This window comes from Pyrgilauda ruficollis, unplaced genomic scaffold (assembly GCF_017590135.1).
Source record: "Pyrgilauda ruficollis isolate IOZ18807 unplaced genomic scaffold, ASM1759013v1 scaffold64, whole genome shotgun sequence".
In the NCBI taxonomy this organism is placed as follows: domain Eukaryota; kingdom Metazoa; phylum Chordata; class Aves; order Passeriformes; family Passeridae; genus Pyrgilauda; species Pyrgilauda ruficollis.
The window spans coordinates 1,205,221-1,225,656 of NW_024528155.1; the positions used below are offsets into that span (position 1 = coordinate 1,205,221).

The 20,436-nt window shown below is 38.4% G+C and overlaps 1 protein-coding gene across 2 annotated transcripts in view; it reads left to right on the forward strand.

Annotated features, from left to right (window-relative positions):
- Positions 1-16,776, forward strand: part of LOC121362576 (synuclein alpha interacting protein) — an 88,046-nt gene extending 71,270 nt beyond the window's left edge. Inside the window, exons 8-12 of one of the 2 annotated variants that reach the window (XM_041484188.1) lie at positions 107-276; positions 6,774-6,866; positions 9,273-10,341; positions 11,881-11,948; positions 16,207-16,776. In XM_041484188.1, coding sequence (XP_041340122.1) covers positions 107-276; positions 6,774-6,866; positions 9,273-10,341; positions 11,881-11,948; positions 16,207-16,291 — 1,485 coding nt within the window. In that variant the 3' untranslated portion in view covers positions 16,292-16,776. The remainder of the gene's footprint in view (positions 1-106; positions 277-6,773; positions 6,867-9,272; positions 10,342-11,880; positions 11,949-16,206) is intronic. The other variant, XM_041484189.1, reaches the window with a different exon arrangement.
- Positions 16,777-20,436: the final 3,660 nt, after the last annotated feature.

Below are 20,436 nucleotides of genomic sequence, written 5' to 3' on the forward strand. Positions count from 1 at the left end.
CATTTTATTCAGGGGTGCTTTTTTTTCAACCATTCTTGTGCTGATGAGAAGTTACAGCAGAGATTTACACTTAGAGATGTCATTGTTCCCTTTTATGTTTTTACAGACATTGGTTGAATATGGAGCAAATGTCACCATGCAAAACCATGTGGGAGAGAAACCCTCTCAAAGTGCTGAGCGACATGGGCACACCATGTGTTCCCGCTACTTAGTAGTTGTGGAGACATGTATGTCACTGGCCTCTCAGGTTGTCAAGCTGACTAAGCAGCTGAAGGAGTAAGTGTCTTATTGTTAGCAAGAGGGATTGATCTTAAAACAATACCCTAATTCATTTTCAGTTTATTCACAGTGTCTGTTTTCTTCTTCTTATATATGACATTTTAAAGTTGGGTTTCTACCTTATTTCTCCACTCTTTCCTGCTCTTGAGTATTTGTCCCATCACCTTTAGCAGCTCAGTTTTTCAGCTGTTCTTTTTGTGGCAGTTTCCTGTGGGCATACATGAAGGGAGTGGCAGCTGAAAAGGGTATGTATGAAGAAATCCAGTCCCTTTTCACTTTGCATATCTGGCAATCACATCATTACAGATCATTGTTTCTGCTCATATATCATGCTTTTATCTACAGGTTACAGTGCTGGGTGTTGATGTTGGGAGAAATAGTAGAGACAGTAAATGCAAGGAATGTTTTTTTGGTCTTGGAAAGTCACCTAAACCTACAGTGGCTACTCAGGAAATATCTTCTGTTCTATATTTCTTCATATGAACTGATTTTAATATTTTGGTATGGTTTTTATTAAATAGTCTGTAAAGAGCCTGTTATTTTGAACCACAAATTATTCTAGTTGCTTGCTTTAATTGTAGATGCAGTTACTGTGGCTTAACATGTTAGTATCCTCATAAGACTCTTAGAAACCATCAGCACTGACCTGACATTGTTCCAGCATAGATATGTGATCAAGATGTCAGCTATCACAGTCCATGAAAATGACTTCTAATAACCCATGTTTCAAGGAGACCATATCATTTTATGATGATAAATGTGTAGCTAATTTTATTGGATATAAATTAGAGTACTCTGCTAGCAGGAGAGCTGCAGAGTGGCCTCAGTGAGAATGAGTGAGGGGTTTCCCTTTGCTAGATGGAGCTCTCTGAAACAGACCCACTGCAGGACACAGCTAAACCCCACCGGTCGTTCTGTGAAAACATACCTAAAAAAGAGCAGAAAATGCCAGACAGACAAAGGAAACAGAAAAGTGACAATCAGAGAGAACAGCAAGGTCAGAGGAGCTGGAGGTGCACCAAGGTGGAGAAGGCTTACCCCCAAGTGGTCCTTGGACTACCCATGGATGGATGGAACAGGTACATCCATCCCTTGAAAGGGCTGCAGCCCATGGACAGGCCCAGAGCCAGTGATACCCTGATTGGAATGCAGCCTGTCAAAGACCCACCCTAGAGAACAGGAAAGCGGGGGGAAGAAAGGAGCAACAGAGACAAAGTGCTGCACATGAACCCTGACCTGTGCTGCTTATTGAAAAGACTGGGGGTGACCTGCAGCAATGAAAAGAGGGCAAAAGAGATGTCTGGAGTGAAGCCTGAGAATGGTGAAGAGTAGCTAGGTGTGCAGATGAATCTGGAAGAGAAGTTGAGCTTGGAAAAGGGGAGGATAGATGTTTTAAATGTCTGTCCTTCTTTGTTTCCCAATACCTGAACCAATAATGAAATATTTATGCTAATAAACCATGAATTAAGTTAAATTCCCCATGTTGAATCTCTTTTGTCCATGACAGTAACAGGGAAGTGAACTCTGTCTTTACATTTATGTTTTCCCTTTGCAATATTTTTCTGCTTTTACATTTATACTGTCAAAAATACAAACACTGAACTGAGGACCGTTACAACATTTACCATTTTCACAATTTTATAGCCTGACAATGTTCCCTGAATATGTGAATGTACCTGGTTGTACTTGGTCCATTTGCTGAAAAATACTATAAACTGACATAAAGGAAAAAAATAAATATAGGGCATTTCCCTAGAAAACAGAATTAGCAGCTGACTCATATCATGAGTAATATAATGAAATATATTTTCTCCATAATTCAGTAGAAAAAAAACCCAAACAAACACACACACCAGGAAGTTGAGGCGACAGCTACAGAATACCCATGTTTCAGTTCTTTTCTGTTCTCACCCAGTACTTGATAAAAGTTTTGCCCCATGTTTGGAAAGAAAGGAGTTAAGCAGGCTGCTTACTCCCACAGAAATAGTCTAGTTGTGACTTTCATGACAAAAGCATTAACACTTTACCGAGTATCCCTGTTGTCTCACAAACCACGTCCATAGGAAGTATTTTAAATTATTCTTATCTGGCTCCTGATGAGTTGCTTTGCTTGTTTCAGCTGGAGTTAAACCTTCTTCCCTTCAGCAGCCTATTTTTTCAAGCTTCAGATTAGCGTCAGTGCAGCAGCAGCCTTTTCTCCCTCTTCCACAGAGATACGTCTCTTGTGGAACCCTGTTGCAGTTTACTGAGGCAGTGAAAGAATCTATTTTCTGCTTGAAGGAGCAGCTTCTACGTGGCTATTTGGGCTGCAGGCCTCAAGCCACAAGAGGTTTTGATAAATGCAATGGACCATGTTCAGAGGGTCATGCTCAGGAGCCAGAAGGGATGATGGAAGAAGACTTGCTCTGTTTTGCAGTCATCATCCTTATGAAAAATCCAAGGATGGTAAAAAGTGCATCCGTGGAGCAGCTTGTCAAGGGGGCCTTATTCACAGCAGGAGAATTCACTGTCTGCAACACCTGAAAATCCTGAAAGCAGTTCTGAATATCCTGAAGGCATTAGACGTCAACAGATGGAAGTCAAGTTTGCTATCTAGTTCTTTGAAACGTACATAACAGCTGTTACATAGGAATAACTGCAACCCGGGCAGTTGAGCTGGCTTTCCTGGATTTTCACCAATACTTCTCCCAGGGTTAATGAACACTGTTCTAGAGACAAAAGAGATATGATTGTATCATGATGGATTACCTGAACTGTCAAAACACTGAGGGCTCTTATGTGTTTCCCAGCCTTCCCTCAGCTTCCATAAACACGAGCTGATATACAGTCTTCTTTGTTTTTGAGTGCCTTGTTGATGAAATAAATGAGCCTCATCTTGTAATACTGTTTCTCCAACCTAAGAAACACTGGAATGGTTGATATTCTGCAAGAAGAAAAACAGTGCAGAAACTCTCTTAGACCAGTACTTATCAGGAGCTATATCTTAAAAGGTTTTAACCCGAAGAAGGATGTATCCTCTTCCATTCCCTTTGTATGAGTTCTTCCAGTCATCAAGCAACAAAGAGGAGTTCTAGAGAGAAGTTATTCCTAGCTATCATAGCATTTGGAGCCATTTGCTAACAGAAGACATAAAATCAAAACAATAACATAATTTTTTTCCAGTCTTTACATATTTCAGCTCTTTGAACCAAAGCAGCTCAGATGACAAATACAGAGGAGTATAGTAAAATATTCTGAGCTGAGTCTAAGTCCCATTCAGGGACAAAAGCCTTTATTTTTGGAAGAAGAAAATAAGTGGAAATTACTAATGTTCCATCAAATCTTCACAAGAGGATTAGCTGAGGGTTTCCCCTAAAAGGGAAAAAACCAAGCAATTCTTTCCATAGGTAGAAAGGAAAGTGGCCCACAAAGACCTGCTGTTACTGGTTTCTAAATGCAAGCTTTGCTTTAATTCTCTTGCTAATTACAGAATTTTTTCAATTGAGTATGACTTTCTGAGCTAAATAAAATACTTAGAACAGTCACCAAAGTTTCCTATAGAGGCTATACAAAATAATTTGCTTTCATTTTACTTCCTGAGGTCTTCATAGTTCTTACAATCTTAGTTATTCTCTCACTTATTTCACCTGCCCAAAAAAATCCATAGTTGCCAGTGTAGAAAATTCCTACTTGCAGTATATTTTGTATTATTTGGGCTTTCCTGGTCTGAAGAAACCATGTCAGAATTAATGACATAAAGTGAGTGCTTCTATAGACTTCTTTTGCAATGCTGCCTGAAAATAGACCTGCATTTCCAGATGGTACTGTCCTACATTTATGGACCTGGATGGACAAATCAACTAATGAGTGAGACACCTACTGATTCTTCTATATGCTGTCAGGCCAAAATCTCTGTCAAGTCAATCAAAGATCAAAACAAACCATGAGTCAAAAGATGAGGCTGAGAAAACCATCTAATATTCTCTGTTGTAGGCACTTTTCTGTATTGTATAAAAGAAATCCATTTTATTTTCTGGAACATCTTAGGAACAGCTGTAAAAATAACTGAATAGAAAAATTTTGTAGTGATATGGTAAAGTGTGTGCTGGTTGGTGTGGTTTTTGGTTGTGTGGGGTGGAGTAGATCAGGTTATATAGACATATAGTAAGAAACCCAATATAAACTTTGAAATGTTCATCTCTTTTTCACTTAGTTAAGCCATTTTATGTTCTGCTTTGTAGCATAATCATTCTTGTGTTATTTGAAAAAAAAAACCCACAAAAACAAAACAAAAACAGAGAAACAAAAAAACGTGCTATGAGAGATACTCCTGCAGAGCTCAGTGCCTCAGCCTATTCCCTGTGCAGTTACTGAGCTCCCTGATTCCATAGGGAAGTATTTGGGGTCCCCAGATGTCTAACTAGACACCAAAGAATCCTTACATATTACTAACTGGGAACATTGGCTAAGCTAAGATCCCTACAATTTGGCCATCAATTATAATAAAACTAGTATGCCTTCTTACCTCTGAAGCTTCAGTGATCTTGTCTCCTAAGTCAGTCTGGCTTTAATACTTTGCAGTATTGCTATTCCAAGAAGTCATGATCCCCTGTTTCCATTGTTATCTTGGAATATGTATGTGCATGTTATTTATCTTTAGGGATAGTGTTGGCAAGAAGTGTGGGTGTCTGTGACTTACGTACTAACTAGTTAAACTGTGAAAATGGAGTAAACTCTTTTAGCACAATAAATTGTTTAAGTGGAATGAGCATTACCTCAAGAGGCAGACATGTTATAGATCTCCACTGAAGCTAAAAACAAAAAACTTTTAGCTGCATTATTTAGAAAAATAAATTGAAGGAATGATAAAATGAAAAGAAAACAGATGAATTGCACCACAACCTAAAAAGAATTTCACTGGCTCTTATGGGAGAGTATCTGGGGATCTGCAATATAAGCTAATGTTGACAGATGGTAGAAGTAATTTTAAAATAGTCTAAGGAAGTGTGTAGGCCAGAGGAAGAAAGATGGAAAATTAAAGGAAGAAAGGATCTACATAAAGCATGGCTGTGTTGTAAAATGCAAGGCAGTATGTCAAGATCACACCTTTATTTCTGTTTCACTTTTCAAACTCACTTTGATATATTAAAAGTAAAACATATTTTTTCTGTGAGCCCTGTAAGTACAACCTCTAAAAAGTGATCTGGATTCTTTCTGGCCTTGACATTGCCAGTTATAAGGACTGCATTTGGAACGCAGCTAAATCTTTTGCTGATGGCATGTGAGCTAGGAAAGTGTCCAGCTTGCTGGTAGAGAACTGCCTTAGTTCTGCATATCCAACAAGAATAAAGTATAAAAACATAGACAGCAACAGAAGCAGAGCCTGAGGAAAGCAGATAAAAAGTAATTTTCCCATGGTCATTTGGTCAGGACCGGGGAATAAAAACCTCTAAATCTCTAATTTTCTAGACGTTTTCAAATAATTCTGCCTGTGCAGTGTTTAGATGCACTGGAAATTACAGATCACTAAACAGATGTTACCTGTGGTTGTCAACAAAAAGGGGTGTTTTGATGTAAGAGTGGAATGTCTGAATTGTATGGAAGCAGGGAAAAGATGATCTTTTTGTGACAAATTGATCTGTCATTCTTGTACTTGAGGGTTTGCAGGTTATAATGCTCAACTGAGACTACCCAAGGGAAATAAATATGTTGCAGGACAAACAGATGTGATTACAGGTGACAAATGGAAAATGGAGTTTGTGCTGTGGATATCACTCTCATTAACAATTTTTAGGTACTATTGCAATTTTTTAAGTGCTGGTCTCTAAAGTTATTTGAAAAACAGTGTAGATCACAACATCACACTGAAAGTGATAAAATTTGGTAGGTATAGTACAGGGATAAGATGTATGCAGAGCCCAGGTAGGACCTTTGAAAAGGTTGCACAACAAGCAGATGTGGTACAGACATCAAACACCCAAATCCATCCTGCAGCTGTAGTTTGGACCAGTCCTTTCCAGTGGGCAGAAACTTTTCTCTGAGTTTATTTGCAAATAGAAAGGGAGAGAGCAGTTTCCTGAGCTGTTGCTCAGATGATGAAGGTCATCCACTGAACGTAGGAAGTGACTGCTTAATCTGTGTGCTTTCTATTCTTTTCTATAAACAAGAAACAAATGGCCCTAAGTTTACCATATTTTTGTGTCTGTGTGTCAGTTTGAATTTACTGGTGCTTATGATCATACACTTGTCCTTATATGAGGTATAATAAATAATCTGACAAATAAGTTTTTCTCAGTTGTTCTTTTACAGCGATCACAAAATGTTAGCAGAGGTTCAGACAGAAGCACAAACTCTCTATGTTCTTATTTATAAGTTCTCTATTCAGTATATAAAGTACAGGTGAAGAGGACTTATTTCTTTAATTCAAAGTTGAAAGGGTAGCATCAGTTTTCCTGTAGATTACTTATACAGTCAGTTTTACAATTTGAGGTAAACAGTCTTACATTTTCTTGCAGGCAGACTGTGGAACGTGTGACATTACAGAACCAGCTCCAGCAGCTTTTAGAAGCCCAGCGGTCAGAGGGCAAGTCACTGCCCACATCCCCAAGGTAAGGTGACTGGAACTGTACTGCTGCCTGTATTTGCACATTTTCATAATATATCAGTTATCAGGAGGGGTTGTGATCTGGCTAAATAGTAGATGTGTTCTGTAAAGAAAATGTGGGGCTACCTCGTGGACTTGAAGCTGAGCTTCTAGAGTTTGACAGTAAGTAATGGTGATAAATATTGGAAATTTCTGAGTATAAATAGTCCCTGTTTCCCAATAGAGTGGAAGCCAATTTTACAGTGGAATGTAGTATGTTTTGAATTAGATGAACAGCAGAAGATCCTAGAAACCCTAGGAAAGATGTAAAGTTTGATGATTTGTTGGTCTATCATACATTTAGCAGTAAGATATAAAAAGTTACCAAAAACCCCTGCTTTCTTATGGATAAGGTTCATTATACTCATTAAATCTTCTACCTGCTCTAGCTTGTATAAAAAGTCAAAACTCTGGAAACTATTGCATCCTATCAGAAGTCACAGAAAGAAGCACAAGTTTCAGACATTAAAAGAGGGAGACAGAGGACTGGGTCTGACAGTGAGAGATCTGCATGTAAGCAGATGAAGCAAGCATGACTTCACTCTCGCAGCAATCTGAAGATGATTTTGAGAGAAATAAAGTGACTCACATGCAAATAGAGCTCAGTTTATCCTTATTTTTTAATCTATTTTCCTCTCTGGAAGCCATATGCAGCGCTTTTCCCTATTTCAGAGTTTTTAGGGGGCTAGATGTATGTGAAACTGTAAAGCCGGCATAAAAGCTTCTGCAGCTATTGACCATCACAGCTGTGGTCATCAAGTATGAACTGGTAGGGTCAGTGACTGCTTTTTTTCAATTCTCACACAATCCTGAGCATTTTGCTGTACAAGTGTTCCTGGCCCTGAATTTCATGTGTCACTATTTCAGACAAGTGCAGAGAGTTGCAGTTGTAGATAACAAAGACATTAGGATTGGAGACGCATTTTTGTAAAGGAACTTCAGCTAGGAAAGGGTTGTAAACTCCAAACTCCTGCTGAAGTAGAAAACCACACTGGAAAAAGGGGTGTTTGCCTTTTTTCAGGAATCTTTGTCTTCCTTGTGTGCCAGCTCAACAGAGACTATGGGATGAAAAGCTGTTTTCCAGCTCGTTTGGTTTCTGTGATTTTTGCTGCTTGATCTTTCCAAGTGGTCTCTCATCTGAGTTCTGGTGTGCACCAGGACTGTTTTGCTTTCAGTATCAGATAGGATCAGGTGAAAGCAAATCCCTCATCATTCATTACTCCTGTAAAAGAGTAGGCTTCAACATCATTTTTTTTAAGTCACCAAGTCTAAAAATTACAGTCTATTTATTTTATTTCATAGTTGGCTACTACTTTTCCCTCTAGTTGGAACTCACTTGTAGATATTTTCATCATCCAAGGAGGCAGTAGCAGATCTAAGAGAACATATCCCTTTTATTATGAATGTGCATTGTAGATAAATGCATATTCTTCAGAGTATGTAGGTTTGCCTCAGGAAAAAAAAAGCATAAAATTAGCTGAAAATTAGGCATGTGAATTTATAGGCATGTGAATTTTTACACTGTGAAAACTATGGACTCATCAGAGCAGAAGGTGCTTGCCAACCCCACAAGAACCTAAATTTTGTCACCTTGTCCTTGCTTAGAGGAAAAGTGGTTTAAAGTAAGAAAGTGAAGTGTTACGAGCTCTAGCATATGTCACAGGAAAAGAAAGTTCTATGCAATTTACATTCTTCACAAATCAGGCATTGTTGAAATTGCTGTTTCCTTCTGTAAAACTGTTGGAGTTCTAAATTTAATTTATTATTCTATTAGTATTGAAATACATTCATGTCACCTTTCTCTTGCTTTTCAATATTTCATATCTGAAAAGGTTTTCAGTGCAAATTGCCCTGATTTTTTACGAGGTCTTGTATAGTTGTTATTATTAATACCAGATGCAGTTTAGATTTATGAAATCAATGCTCTGCAGAGAGGTGGTACTTTCACAGGACTTAGAATAAGCTACTTTTGTATTATGATGTGACTTGAATGGTAGGCATTTGGCCTTGTGGATTTTTGTTGCATGTCAACTCACACAAACAGGAGTCGTTTCTCTAGAGTTTTCCTCATAAAGTCACATTTGGTGTTTGAATAACCATTCTAAGTTTTGATTTTAAGCAGGTTTGGGTTCTTTTTTTTTTTTTTTTTGTTAGAGAAAGTGAAGATACTCAAATTCTGCATAGGAGTAGAAACAGTATTACATCCTTCTCTATGGAATCTTTGCTGGCATCACAGTAATGAATTCCATGTGAGTAGCGTTGAAAAGGATAAGTAACAATAAACTGAGAAAGACACATATATTAGAAATGCCAGTTTCACATTTTAGATATGCCTTAATTTTGCTGTACATTTCCTCTTTATTTCTTTAAGCTTGCCATCATCTCCTGCTTCTGGCAAACCCCAGTGGAAACCATCTGAAGCAGATGAATTGTCTCCACCAAAAAGTAAATTGAACACCCAAGATGGGATTCAGATTCTTGGCAGCTTGGGAACGAGCACATCTACTCGTGCTCGAGCTAAGATAAAAGATGAGGACTCCGATAAAATCTTGCGCCAGTTGTTGGGGAAGGAAATCTCTGAAAATGTCTGTATGCAGGAAAAGCTGACTTTGGAATTTCAGGATGCTCATGCATCCTCCAAGAACGTGAAGAAGATTTTGCCAGAGAAAAGGGAGCTGAAATTAGCCCGACTGAGGCAACTGATGCAGCGGTCTCTCAGCGAGTCTGATACAGATTCAGCTAATTCTGAGGACCACAAGAACACCCCTGTGAAAAGAACTGACAAACCAAGACCTCAGCCTATAGTGGAGAGTGTTGAGAGCACAGAGAGTTTGAACATGATTCTTAAGAAGCACACTTCCACAGCAGGACGGCGCTTCCCTTTTGGTATCAGGGTTTCTAAGTCTGTGGATGGCCACAGTCCTTCCCCAACTTCGGAGAGCAGCGATGCGGATAATGAAGCCCCGTATCAGTGTGGTACAGTACCTCAGAGCCAGTTCTGTGGAGACAACTCTCCGTCCAGCACGGACAGTGCTACTGCCCAGAAGGTTGCCACCAGCCCAAAGAGTGCTCTCAAGTCTCCATCCTCAAAGCGCAGAACCTCTCAAAATTTGAAACTTCGAGTAACTTTTGAGGAGCCTGTGGTGCAGGTGGAACTAGGAGAGTCAGAACTAAATGAGGAAAAGGATAAAGACCGGAGCAAAGGACTCATGCGGGCTCCAGCCAGCTCTGGGGAGCATGCAGGGGACCAGCTGAAAAGGCCTTTTGGAGCCTTTCGGTCCATAATGGAGACACTGAGTGGTAACCAAAATAACAACAACAACTGTCAAACAGCAAACCTCATCAAAACTTCCTCAACGCTGCCTTTTACCTCACTAGGAAGGAAGACAGCAGAAAGCAAGGGAAATCCAGCAGTTGTCTCAAAAGGAAGAAACAAGCCAGTGAGTACACTGAAAGAAGGAGGGGTCTTTTTTTTCTTGTCTCATTAAGTAATGCCTAAGTTCGACAGCTTCTTCCTTTTGCCTTCCTATTGCAAAAATTTTCTTAGGAGTAAATAACTGAAGGATTATCCTTGTCCTGTCCTATAAAGACTGATGAGGCCGAATTGCAGAAGTGGTCCTTCCTGCTTCTGTGGGAGCTACAGCCAGCCCTAGGTGTTGAAGCTGTCAGCAGCAAGTCTTCTTTGACCACCTTTTTCTCATAACACAGATTCTTCTTGTGTCAGAGCATATGGTTGGCCTGTCAGAAATCATACTGGGTTCAGACCTTTCCCTCTCCGCAGTGAGCAGAGTGCCCTTTCTGGGAACCTAAGGGAAAGAGGGATGTGTGCACTAAAAGGGCTGGTCCTCTTGTTTAAAAGATAGGAGAAAATACTTGGAGAAAATGCATCTTTCAAGGTTTTAGGTCTTAGGTTGGACTCGATGATCCCAAAGGTCTTTTCCAACATAGTTAATTCTGTGATTCTGTGATTTTGTATTAAATAGAAGAGACAGATGTAGGAAATACTGTGGGTGCAGTATGTTTGTGGAGGGGAGAGAAGTGTGAGCATCTGGAGTTACAATAAAGATGGGTGAGAGGGAACTGCAGATGATTTAATCCTCTGTGGAAGACAGGCAGGGAGGGAAGCAGTAGATGGAAAGACATGAGGCGAAACAATAATCTCAAGATGAAAAAACCAATGAAGCAGGCCAAGAGGAGGAGGGGCAGCAGTAATGAATTATATACTGTAAAAAGTATGACAAGTTAATGGGAGAAAAATACAGGAAAATCTTAGGCAAAGAGGATGCAAAAGAAAGAGTGGAAAGAGAGAACTGGGAAATAGTGAATAGTCCATATTAGTGGGTGCTGTTAGACCAGTAATGCTATTGCAAACTGAAATGAAATTAAATGAAACTGAATGAAAAATTCAAAGGAGACCTAAAGGGCAAAATAGAATTGGGACTGCATTTATTAAATGTCTACTTAAAATCACAATACAAACTACTGATTTGAGTCTTTAATGACATGCACCATCTAGCTGAACAGCCAATTTAACAGAGAAGTTTTTATAACACAATGGCTTTTTTTTTTTTTTTTTTTAATGGGTGATTCAGATTTTGTAATGATGGGAAAAGACAGTCTGTTTTCAAAGATGTTCTGATAGGTTGCAAGGCCATGAGCATTTTTTGTAGTTCCCTAAGAAATTTGAAGGATTGTATGAGGTAATTCTAACAGTATTGATGCTTGCAATATAAAATGCTCGTTCTGTGAAAAGACCATGTTTGCATGTCACTGCTGCCAGCATCAGAACTGTGGGAAGAATAAATTTTCATACCAACCCAAAGGACCACAGCACACATCTCAAAGAGGCAACAGATTCAGGTGCAAAAAGAAATTTGTTTAAATGTTACTGTGGCTATCTGACTGCATGTTTTTAGTAGATTATGCATGTGGGAAGCTCTGTGCATGCTCTTAATTGTTATGATGTTGTACTTCTTTAGGATCCTTACTTCAGCTACACCAGTCTTTCTTCTAGCACGTTGAATGAAGAGCTGTGTAACTATGCTTGGTATGTGCTTACGCGTGGTAATGTTTAGCATCTCTGTTGCCTTCTCTTCTCAAATTGTATGTGTTTGTTAACATTGTAACTGAAGCACTCAAATTGATTCACAAGAGGGGAAGTAGATGAACATCTAAATTCCTAGAAAAGCAGAAATTGATGATGGATTTCTGCTGATGTCACCATTGAACTGGCTACAGGATTTCAGTTCCAAGCAAGTACAGAAAGTATTCATGCTCATAAATCCACCAGGGTGTATAGCAGACTTTGGCTGAGTATTCTGCCTCTGTTGAATAAAAGTCAAGTATCAGATGAGAATGGAAATTAAATTTCCCCTCATGAGAAGAGCAAAAAGACCACAGTTCATCTCTAAAGAGAGTACAGAGAACATGAAGCAGAATGATTTACTGTAAGTCTAAGTGCTCTTCTATTTTCACACATTTTTCCTACTTTCCCTTAGACTTTGAAGTTAAATCTGTTTTTTTTAAATTCTGATTAACTCAGACTGTATTCAAACTCCTTAATTTAGTCTGGTTCCATCAAGATTATTCAGGCAGATAGAAACCAGCCCGTCAATTCCATAAAGATATGTTGGAAAAAACAACACTTGATAAAATGTTTCTTTTATAAGCAAATGCTCTCTAAAAATGACCTGTCATTTTCACTTAATTCTTAACACTCATAAGTTCCTTTTTTCTTTTCCCGTTAAACTGAGATGTAAAGTTAGTTTGATATTAGTTATTCTGCAGTTCAAAACCCTAAGTCACTTTCAAGTTAGTGTTTTCTAAATGTCTAATGCATGGAGAAAGGGGGGTCCATTCCCTAGTTTTCTATTGTCAGGACCTTCCCATGCTTAAAAACTCAATTTCTGTAATGGAAATGTGAGTCTTGTTCAGAAGCCATTGGCACAGTGTATGTGAAACCAGAAACTGTAAGATTTCCAAGAGGTTTCATTCTCTCCTGAAAAAAAAATAGGGAAACTTCTGTGCAGAAAATTGGATGGTAGCAGTTTGAGGGAGCATCAGTGGGCAGCTTCGAGTCAAAACATCCTGCCTGTCCAGATCATAGAGTAATACAAAACAATTAATCTCATCCTTATGTTAGAGACATCTCCTAGGTGTAGGCAGTTGTAATTTGTCACTTGTCTTGTGTAACTGCTCTTGTGTGAGAATGGCAATGTGGCATTTTCCCAGAAATGAGAGACAGGAAATGTCTGGCTGCCACTGCAGGGCTGTGGAGTCACTTGCTGGGAGGGTGGTGGTTGGCACAAACTCCAGGCTATCACTCCAGGCACTGCTGGTCCAGGCACCATGTCCTAAAGCTGCCCCCATTTCCACGGACACTTGGAGAACCAGAGAGTAGGAAGCAAGGAGCAGAGCGCATGGATGGCGCAGCTTGAGGAGGCTGTTACAGTACCCACAAATTAGGAAGTGGTCAAACTATGTGCCAAAGTCTGTGGCATGAGATTTCCAAATGTCACATAAGAATGGAAGTTGTATTTTGCTTTTCAGAAACCAGGACACAGGCCTGAAGGTTCTCAGAGCTTCTAAGCTAGCCTTTGTAATGACCTTTAGCATATTTGTGATTTTTGAATGGCAAAATGGGTGCCTGTCATTTGTCAACTACATGATGCCCAGTAGTTGTAACATTTAAATCTTAAAAGAACATCACCATTGTGCACCGCAACCTCCTGGATACTGTTTGAGGTTTTCCTGGATAGTCTGGGGACGCTATGGACGCTACCATTTCAGAACTATTTAAAAAAAATATTTTAAACACAATTTAAAATATTAAAAAATTTAAAAATATTTAAAACACTATTTTTGGAAGGACCACAGGATGGTCTTTGATGGTTAAAATCTTTACAGATTTTTACATTGGGCAGTTATATTTCTGAACACTGGCCCAAGGCCATTGTGACACTCCCGCTTATAATAGGGAAAATTAGCATTTCAGAAAATTAGCATTTTCTGAAATCTGAAGTCATTATACAAAATCTGCTTTCAGTGAGATTGCATTCCTGCCAACTAGTTCCCAGCCCTTTTTCTTCAGCTTCTGTTATTTTCATTTGGTTTTGTTTTGTTTCTTTTTTTTGTTTTCATTCAAAATATCCCAAAGTACACTAAGGCTTTGTAGTTTACATCTTTGAGTTGGTCACAGTAGAGGACAGTTCTAAATTTTTAAGTGGCCTATTTAAATTTTATGTACTCTATTTTTCTTAAAGCCTTGGAGGGAATTTTGGATGTGCAAGGTGGTTTGGGATATTTTTTCCTCTTTTGGAGGGATTAGCTACTTTTTGCACATTACAACTCGAAGCAAATACTTGTAGTATTTTTCCACCTTATATGTATGCCAATGAGCAGTTCTTTCCCACGCTTTGAATCATCTGAGATCTGCATTACATTAAAATAAACAGTAACTCACCATATCAATATAAAACCCTGTATTAGGTATAGCTATGAGCAGCAAAAATTGCTTCCTACCTGGGCGCACTCAGCAGAGTCCATCATCAGATGTTTGTCAGATAGTAAAATGGGCATGCTTCTAAAACAGAAAGTTTAACCTAATACGTATCCCACTCCTAGGCCTAAACTGGATAAATTACAACTTCAAATATATTCTCCAGAAAAAGAATGCTTATCTATATGTCCAACAAAATAGTAACCATTCATATTAGTAGAGTATAACATGAATGTGAAAGTAACTTTGTTGCAGAAGATTTACATTTGTTCTCTTGTGAACTGTTGTGATCATGCGTCACTGCTTGTTGCATGAGAGGATGTATTAGTGGTGATACAGGCACCAGAATCTGTTAGAAATTCAATTAGAAATTTGGTTACTAATTAGCAATATTAGTAATACATTTTCTCCAGATCAGGAGCCACAGTTGTAAAAAGCATATCTCTTCAGTATTGTCACCTAGAGACATCTGCATTGGCCAAAAATTTTCTTCTTTGAGGTCACACTGCAACTGTAGAGCTGCCAAAGGGGCTTTTGGTGTGCCTAGTGAGCCTCTACATGGGGAACTCGCCCACAGGCTCTTTTGACACTGCAGGCCTAGGCCAATGCTGCAGGTTAGTCTTGGCCTTATGAAGCATCCTTTAGCAAAGATACATGGTTAATGCTATGATAACAGCAATGCATGTGAAATGCCACCATGTAGGTATGGCAAAGAGTTAAGCTCATCTTTTACCTCCTCAGACTCAGTCCTGCAAAACCTGTTTCGTCTGGCTCAATTCTGTGCCTTTTGCTTTTGCTTTGGGTATGTGACAACTGTAGTTTAGATGTATAAAGGGGGTTTTAAAATAGAATGATCACTCATGCACTTCTTATTAGGACCCAAAACCATGAGGTCAGCTTCTGTTAAACCCTGAAGTAACCACCAGGTTAACTAACCATCCCAACTATAAGTTTCTTGGGAATATTAGGTTCTTTGTGATGGTTGTAGAGTGAAATAAAGCTGTCCTGGCTTACAAGAGTCAGGCTCATGAGTTAAAGGCAAACTTCTTCATACACACTCTTGCTCTCACTCTAGTGTCTGTCCTTAGCAGCAGCAAACCAGCTAGTCATGGTTGTATGTAGTTTTGCTCTTCGGTAGTAATAACTAAAAGTGAGGCTCTTAACGGGTTTGAAAATTGCCGTGGGTTGGATGCTTAGTGAACAATCAGTTGGAAGGTTAATTGAAGAGAAGGGGAACATACTGGGAATTCAGAACAAGAGCATATGAAAGGAAGTGAAGAAAATAAGTACTACAAATATGTTGTGCTTAATTTTTCTACTCTAATTGGCAAGTTGTCATTCAAATCTCCTACACAATAGATAGATAGGTTAATTTCTCTCTGATGATTATTAACAGTGATAATTCTTTTACAGGCAGAGTCAGAAACCAATAGGATATGTCTGATGTTGATTGTAGAGGATCCTTCTGTCACTGTGATACTTTTCTTTAAAGTAAAAGGATTTTTTTTATATTCTTTGCATTATTACCAGAATGTGACAACAGCACACTAATTAGTGACTTAAAAAGCACCTCATCATCCCATTGGTTTTCAGGCTTGATTTCAGAATGAAGTTATAACTCAGAAAAAATCCGCGATATTAAAAAGTGTTTTGTTTAGCATATGTCTAGAAAAAATAAGCCCAGAGAGAAAGATTAATTCAGATTTGAATACATACAAGTAAAACAAAACAGGGTAAATAAACACACTGCCAACCCCTTTCTATTTTAGTGTTACCACTGAGTGATTTTCTCCTTTTTTTTTTCCAGGCATGATGACATCAACTGGAAAATCCAGAAATCTGACAGTCAAAAGAGTATTGAAGAGCCAGACCTGCAGGAATTCTTCCTCTAAAACATGTCATGATGTCTCACTTTGTTTGAGATACCTGAAATATAGCCTTTTGAAACACTAATATGAGACATACCACTCACCAGCAAAACAGCAGCTGTTAGGATGCCTTAATTTGTATCAGTTAGACCATATACAAATCTTTTTTATGATATATGTGTATATGTAACTTGTTTGTAAGCTGTGCTGTGTAAAGGCATGGGTGAGCAGAAGTAACAATTTGAAAATTGTTATGACACTTGCAACCTCCAAAATGTTTGTTAGGCCATGGAACACGTTTTGTACTTTGTGTCTTGCATGGATATATTGTCATATATCTTTATTTCCCTTTGTCAACAGCATATACTGTCAAAGTTTCATCCAGGACTCTGCCTGCGCAGCTCCTCAGTGAGATCAAGGCAAAAGCGTTGATATTTTTTTTTTAGTATGTTTTGTCTGTTGTTATTTCTATTTTTTGTAAAAAGGAAATAAAGATGGTGTTAATAGGATACACTGAGTGCAGATACTTCATGTAATTCATTTCCTCTTTGAGGTATAAGGTTTTTTTGTTCTTTTTGATGTTCATTTGATAATTAGACAACATCCACTTTCTGGATTTCAGTCAATTAGTTGTGTCAAGAGTTGCTTTAATGTTTAGTAGTCCTTTATCAGCTTTAAAATGTGTAGAAATAAAAAGTGTAAATGCAGTTTTAAGTTACCAATTACTGATACTTGCCAAGCACTGGCAGTGTGCTCAGCTTTATTGAAGTTACTGCATAATCTGCTGAAACTTTAATCCACATTCCCTCAAAGCTGTCATGATTCCTTTACTGAATGTTATTTTAACTTTTCAGAGAAAATGAATCAATTCACTTTGTTTCTGGTAAACTATGAGTACATTCTTCAAATGCATGCTACAGCACAACATCCAAAAGCAGACTACTAGGCAATCTTTACTTGTCAACATTTATTTAGAGCAAATATGTGTACGTATATTTGCTTTATTATGTTTTGATTATGTTGATTTATTTCCATTTGAAGACTACTACAGTTTGCTGAGAAAGATTCAAATTAATGAGGATTTGTTTTGCTGACTGTTCTAATATAACACAGGGAAGTCAAAGGAAGTTTGCCAAGGAAGTTTTTTCTTTGTCACAAAGACAGTCATAGAATCATGAAGTGGTATGGGCTGGACAGGACTTTTATAGATCATTAAGTTCCAACCTCCCAGTAGTGAGCAAGGACATAAAAATTATGATTTTGTGATAATTAAATTCCTGCAAATGCAGAACTAGTAACTGAAAAAATGTGGGCGCATGAGGGGTTGATTTTTGTACTGTTTCTCTTGCTTTTTTTTTTGTGTTTATCTTGACTGTTGGGCTTCATTTATGGTCAGTAAGGAGGGAGAAGCTTCCTCTTTATGATTCATTCTACCTATTAGATATGTCATATTTGCCAGGAGAATCAGCTAATCCCTTCCTATTAAGGGAAGCTGAGATAGTAAAGCTATAGGAATAATTACTTACTATTTGGATGCCTTTAATTAGGTGTGATAAATGTCTTTTTTTGTGTCAGTCTTCAGGGCAATGTCACATTTGGCCACACAGCTTGCATGGGCCAAGATGGCTGAATGCCCCAGGGTAAGCACAGAGTACTACTGGATAAATACAGGGCCAACTGAGACATCAGAAAAACAGACAAACAAACAAGAAACAAACAAACAAACAAAACCCCAAACAAAAAAAAAAAAAAAAAAACCAAAAAAACCAAACCAAACAAACAAAAAACCCAATACACACACATACACACAAAAAAACCACCCCAAAGCTCACACAATATAAAAAAATAAAAGCCTGAACTTGCAGAAATGAAATTCAGAAATTCTTTCCACAGTTCTTATCTGCCACTTGGCAGCGCTCTGATTTTTTTAGTTAAAGTGATAAACCTCGCACGCTAGCTGACCTGTTTAAAGAAACAACCAAACCTCCAAAAATATCTGTGATTCAGGAACAGCAATACCTCTAACTGGGCCTCCTGTCATCTGTGTGCATATGAAAAATCTGAAAGCAAAATGAGAAGAGACACATGTGCTGCAATTGCCAGAGTGGTGAAAGAGAGCTAAAAAGGAGAGATTCTGTGTCTGGTAGAGAGGCTTAAAACAAAGTGGCAATCTGCATTTTTGAGAATGTGAAGAGAGTTGACCATGTTCATGTGAATGGCAGAAGCAGCAATCCTGCTGAATGATCTTGACTGACTGGAGATGTGTAAAGTCTGCCACAGTCTGTTGTACCTAGCTGAAGGAGGGGATAAAACTGAATTTCAATGAAAGGGTTTGAAGCAGACCAAGATGTAAATATTGTCAAACCCTGGAAGTAAGAAACTGCCTACTCTGGAGAGTAGGATTTAAAAGTTATCTGCTCTCTGCAATGTAGCAATTTTTAAAATTATATACTTATACAGCATGTGGAGAATCTGCTGTATAATGCAAGTATGCTAGGGCAATGCAGATTGCTACATGAGATAATATGATGCCAGGAGATGTTTGGGATCTGTGCTTAAAGATAGACACGGCTCCTGAGCACATTGCAACAGAAAGATATTTTGGGGCAAGCTAGTGCAAAAGAGAGGCCAGCTTGATGTAAACATGAAAAGTAGTGTCTGGAAGGCTTATGAACTCATGTTGTATAAACTGCTGATTTTATTGTTCCTTATTGCTCCTTATTCCTGTAGTCTCTTTCCTACCCAGGGCCCCAGAGCCTGCACATGGTACAATCTGATGTCATGCCTTTTAGAGAAATGCTGATTCTGTGGTCTTCAGCTGGCTGATGCCTGTGTGCTTTGTGTATTTGTATCCTTAGTAGCTATAAAATCCAGGTGCTGTTGCTTCTCCTGTTTAGTTTATAGTCCTCGAAGCATATCCCTTCTGGCATGAGTATATGTCAGGCTTCTGTCAGCAAAGCATAAGCATTTCCCAGAGGCAGAAGAGATGATCAGGGAATTTACATCAAACATCTTCAGAAAATGTCACTTACCCAAAGCTTTTAGCAGGAACATAAACCCCTTATGATTACAGCTCTTACATAAAAGATCCTCCTCCATCCACTCAGAAGTTTTTGATCCAAGAAATCAGTGATTTGCTAATGAACCAATGTATGTCCTAGTAAAATTGTACCTGTGGACACCACAGATACAAAGAATAACTTTTTATGGTCTGTCACCCAGAAGATGTCAGAATAAGCCTCGTGGTGTTTATCCTGCAGTTCTGTACCAAAGGTGATAAACAGGGTGCCAGAGAGCAGTAGTGACTTCCCAATTTCAGGTAATCTCTGACTCCTTTTTTGAAAAATGAAAATAATTTGCTAAGAGCCTTGTGATTTTTTTCATGGTTGACTGATTTATTTTGTTCTGGTATTTGAGACAAGCAGCATATGGACACACATGCAGCATCAAAACTGCAAGAATGGTGCTTTAATTTCATCAGCAGAATGGTGGGTTGTGCTTTGTCCTGCATTAGTAAAGCAGCATTTTCATAATACTCCATTTGTCTGCCTTAAAATGTCCCAGTGAGAGGTCAAATACATTGGTTTAGAAAGGTATTAATAAGTAAACTGTAGTCAGCATAGTTGTATGATGGAAGAGACTAGCTAGACAGTTTAGATTTAATATTCACTTCACTGTAACTGTCACTCAGAAACCTTTTTGTAACATCAATCTGGCATAAGATCAATAGCATAACAAAATATGACTGACAGCATAACAGTAAAAAAATACTCCAACATGCACTTATTTATAACAAGATGGTAACTGTCTCAGAAATATGCTGAGAGCTGATTTGTTGCATGTTTCATCACCTACCATCACAAGAAACCTCAGAATATGATCATTCAACATGATCAAAACTAAAGTAAAAATGTCAGCACATTATGTGCCAGGTGTGAGTTAATGGATTAGTGAAGGGATCTCAAAGGGGAGACAACTTTGCATGTAGACTAAGATTCACCTCATATGCTTGAAAAATTTCTTAGCCTTTTAAAAACCTAGTTAATGAAAAATCAACAGAAAGATTTGTTTTAAATGTAGTCCCTGCATTTGTAGCATCAAACTGCAAGGCTTAATTGTCTGTATGAAATGTTTTTTCAATGACATAGTAGGAATGATTTCTCAAAATA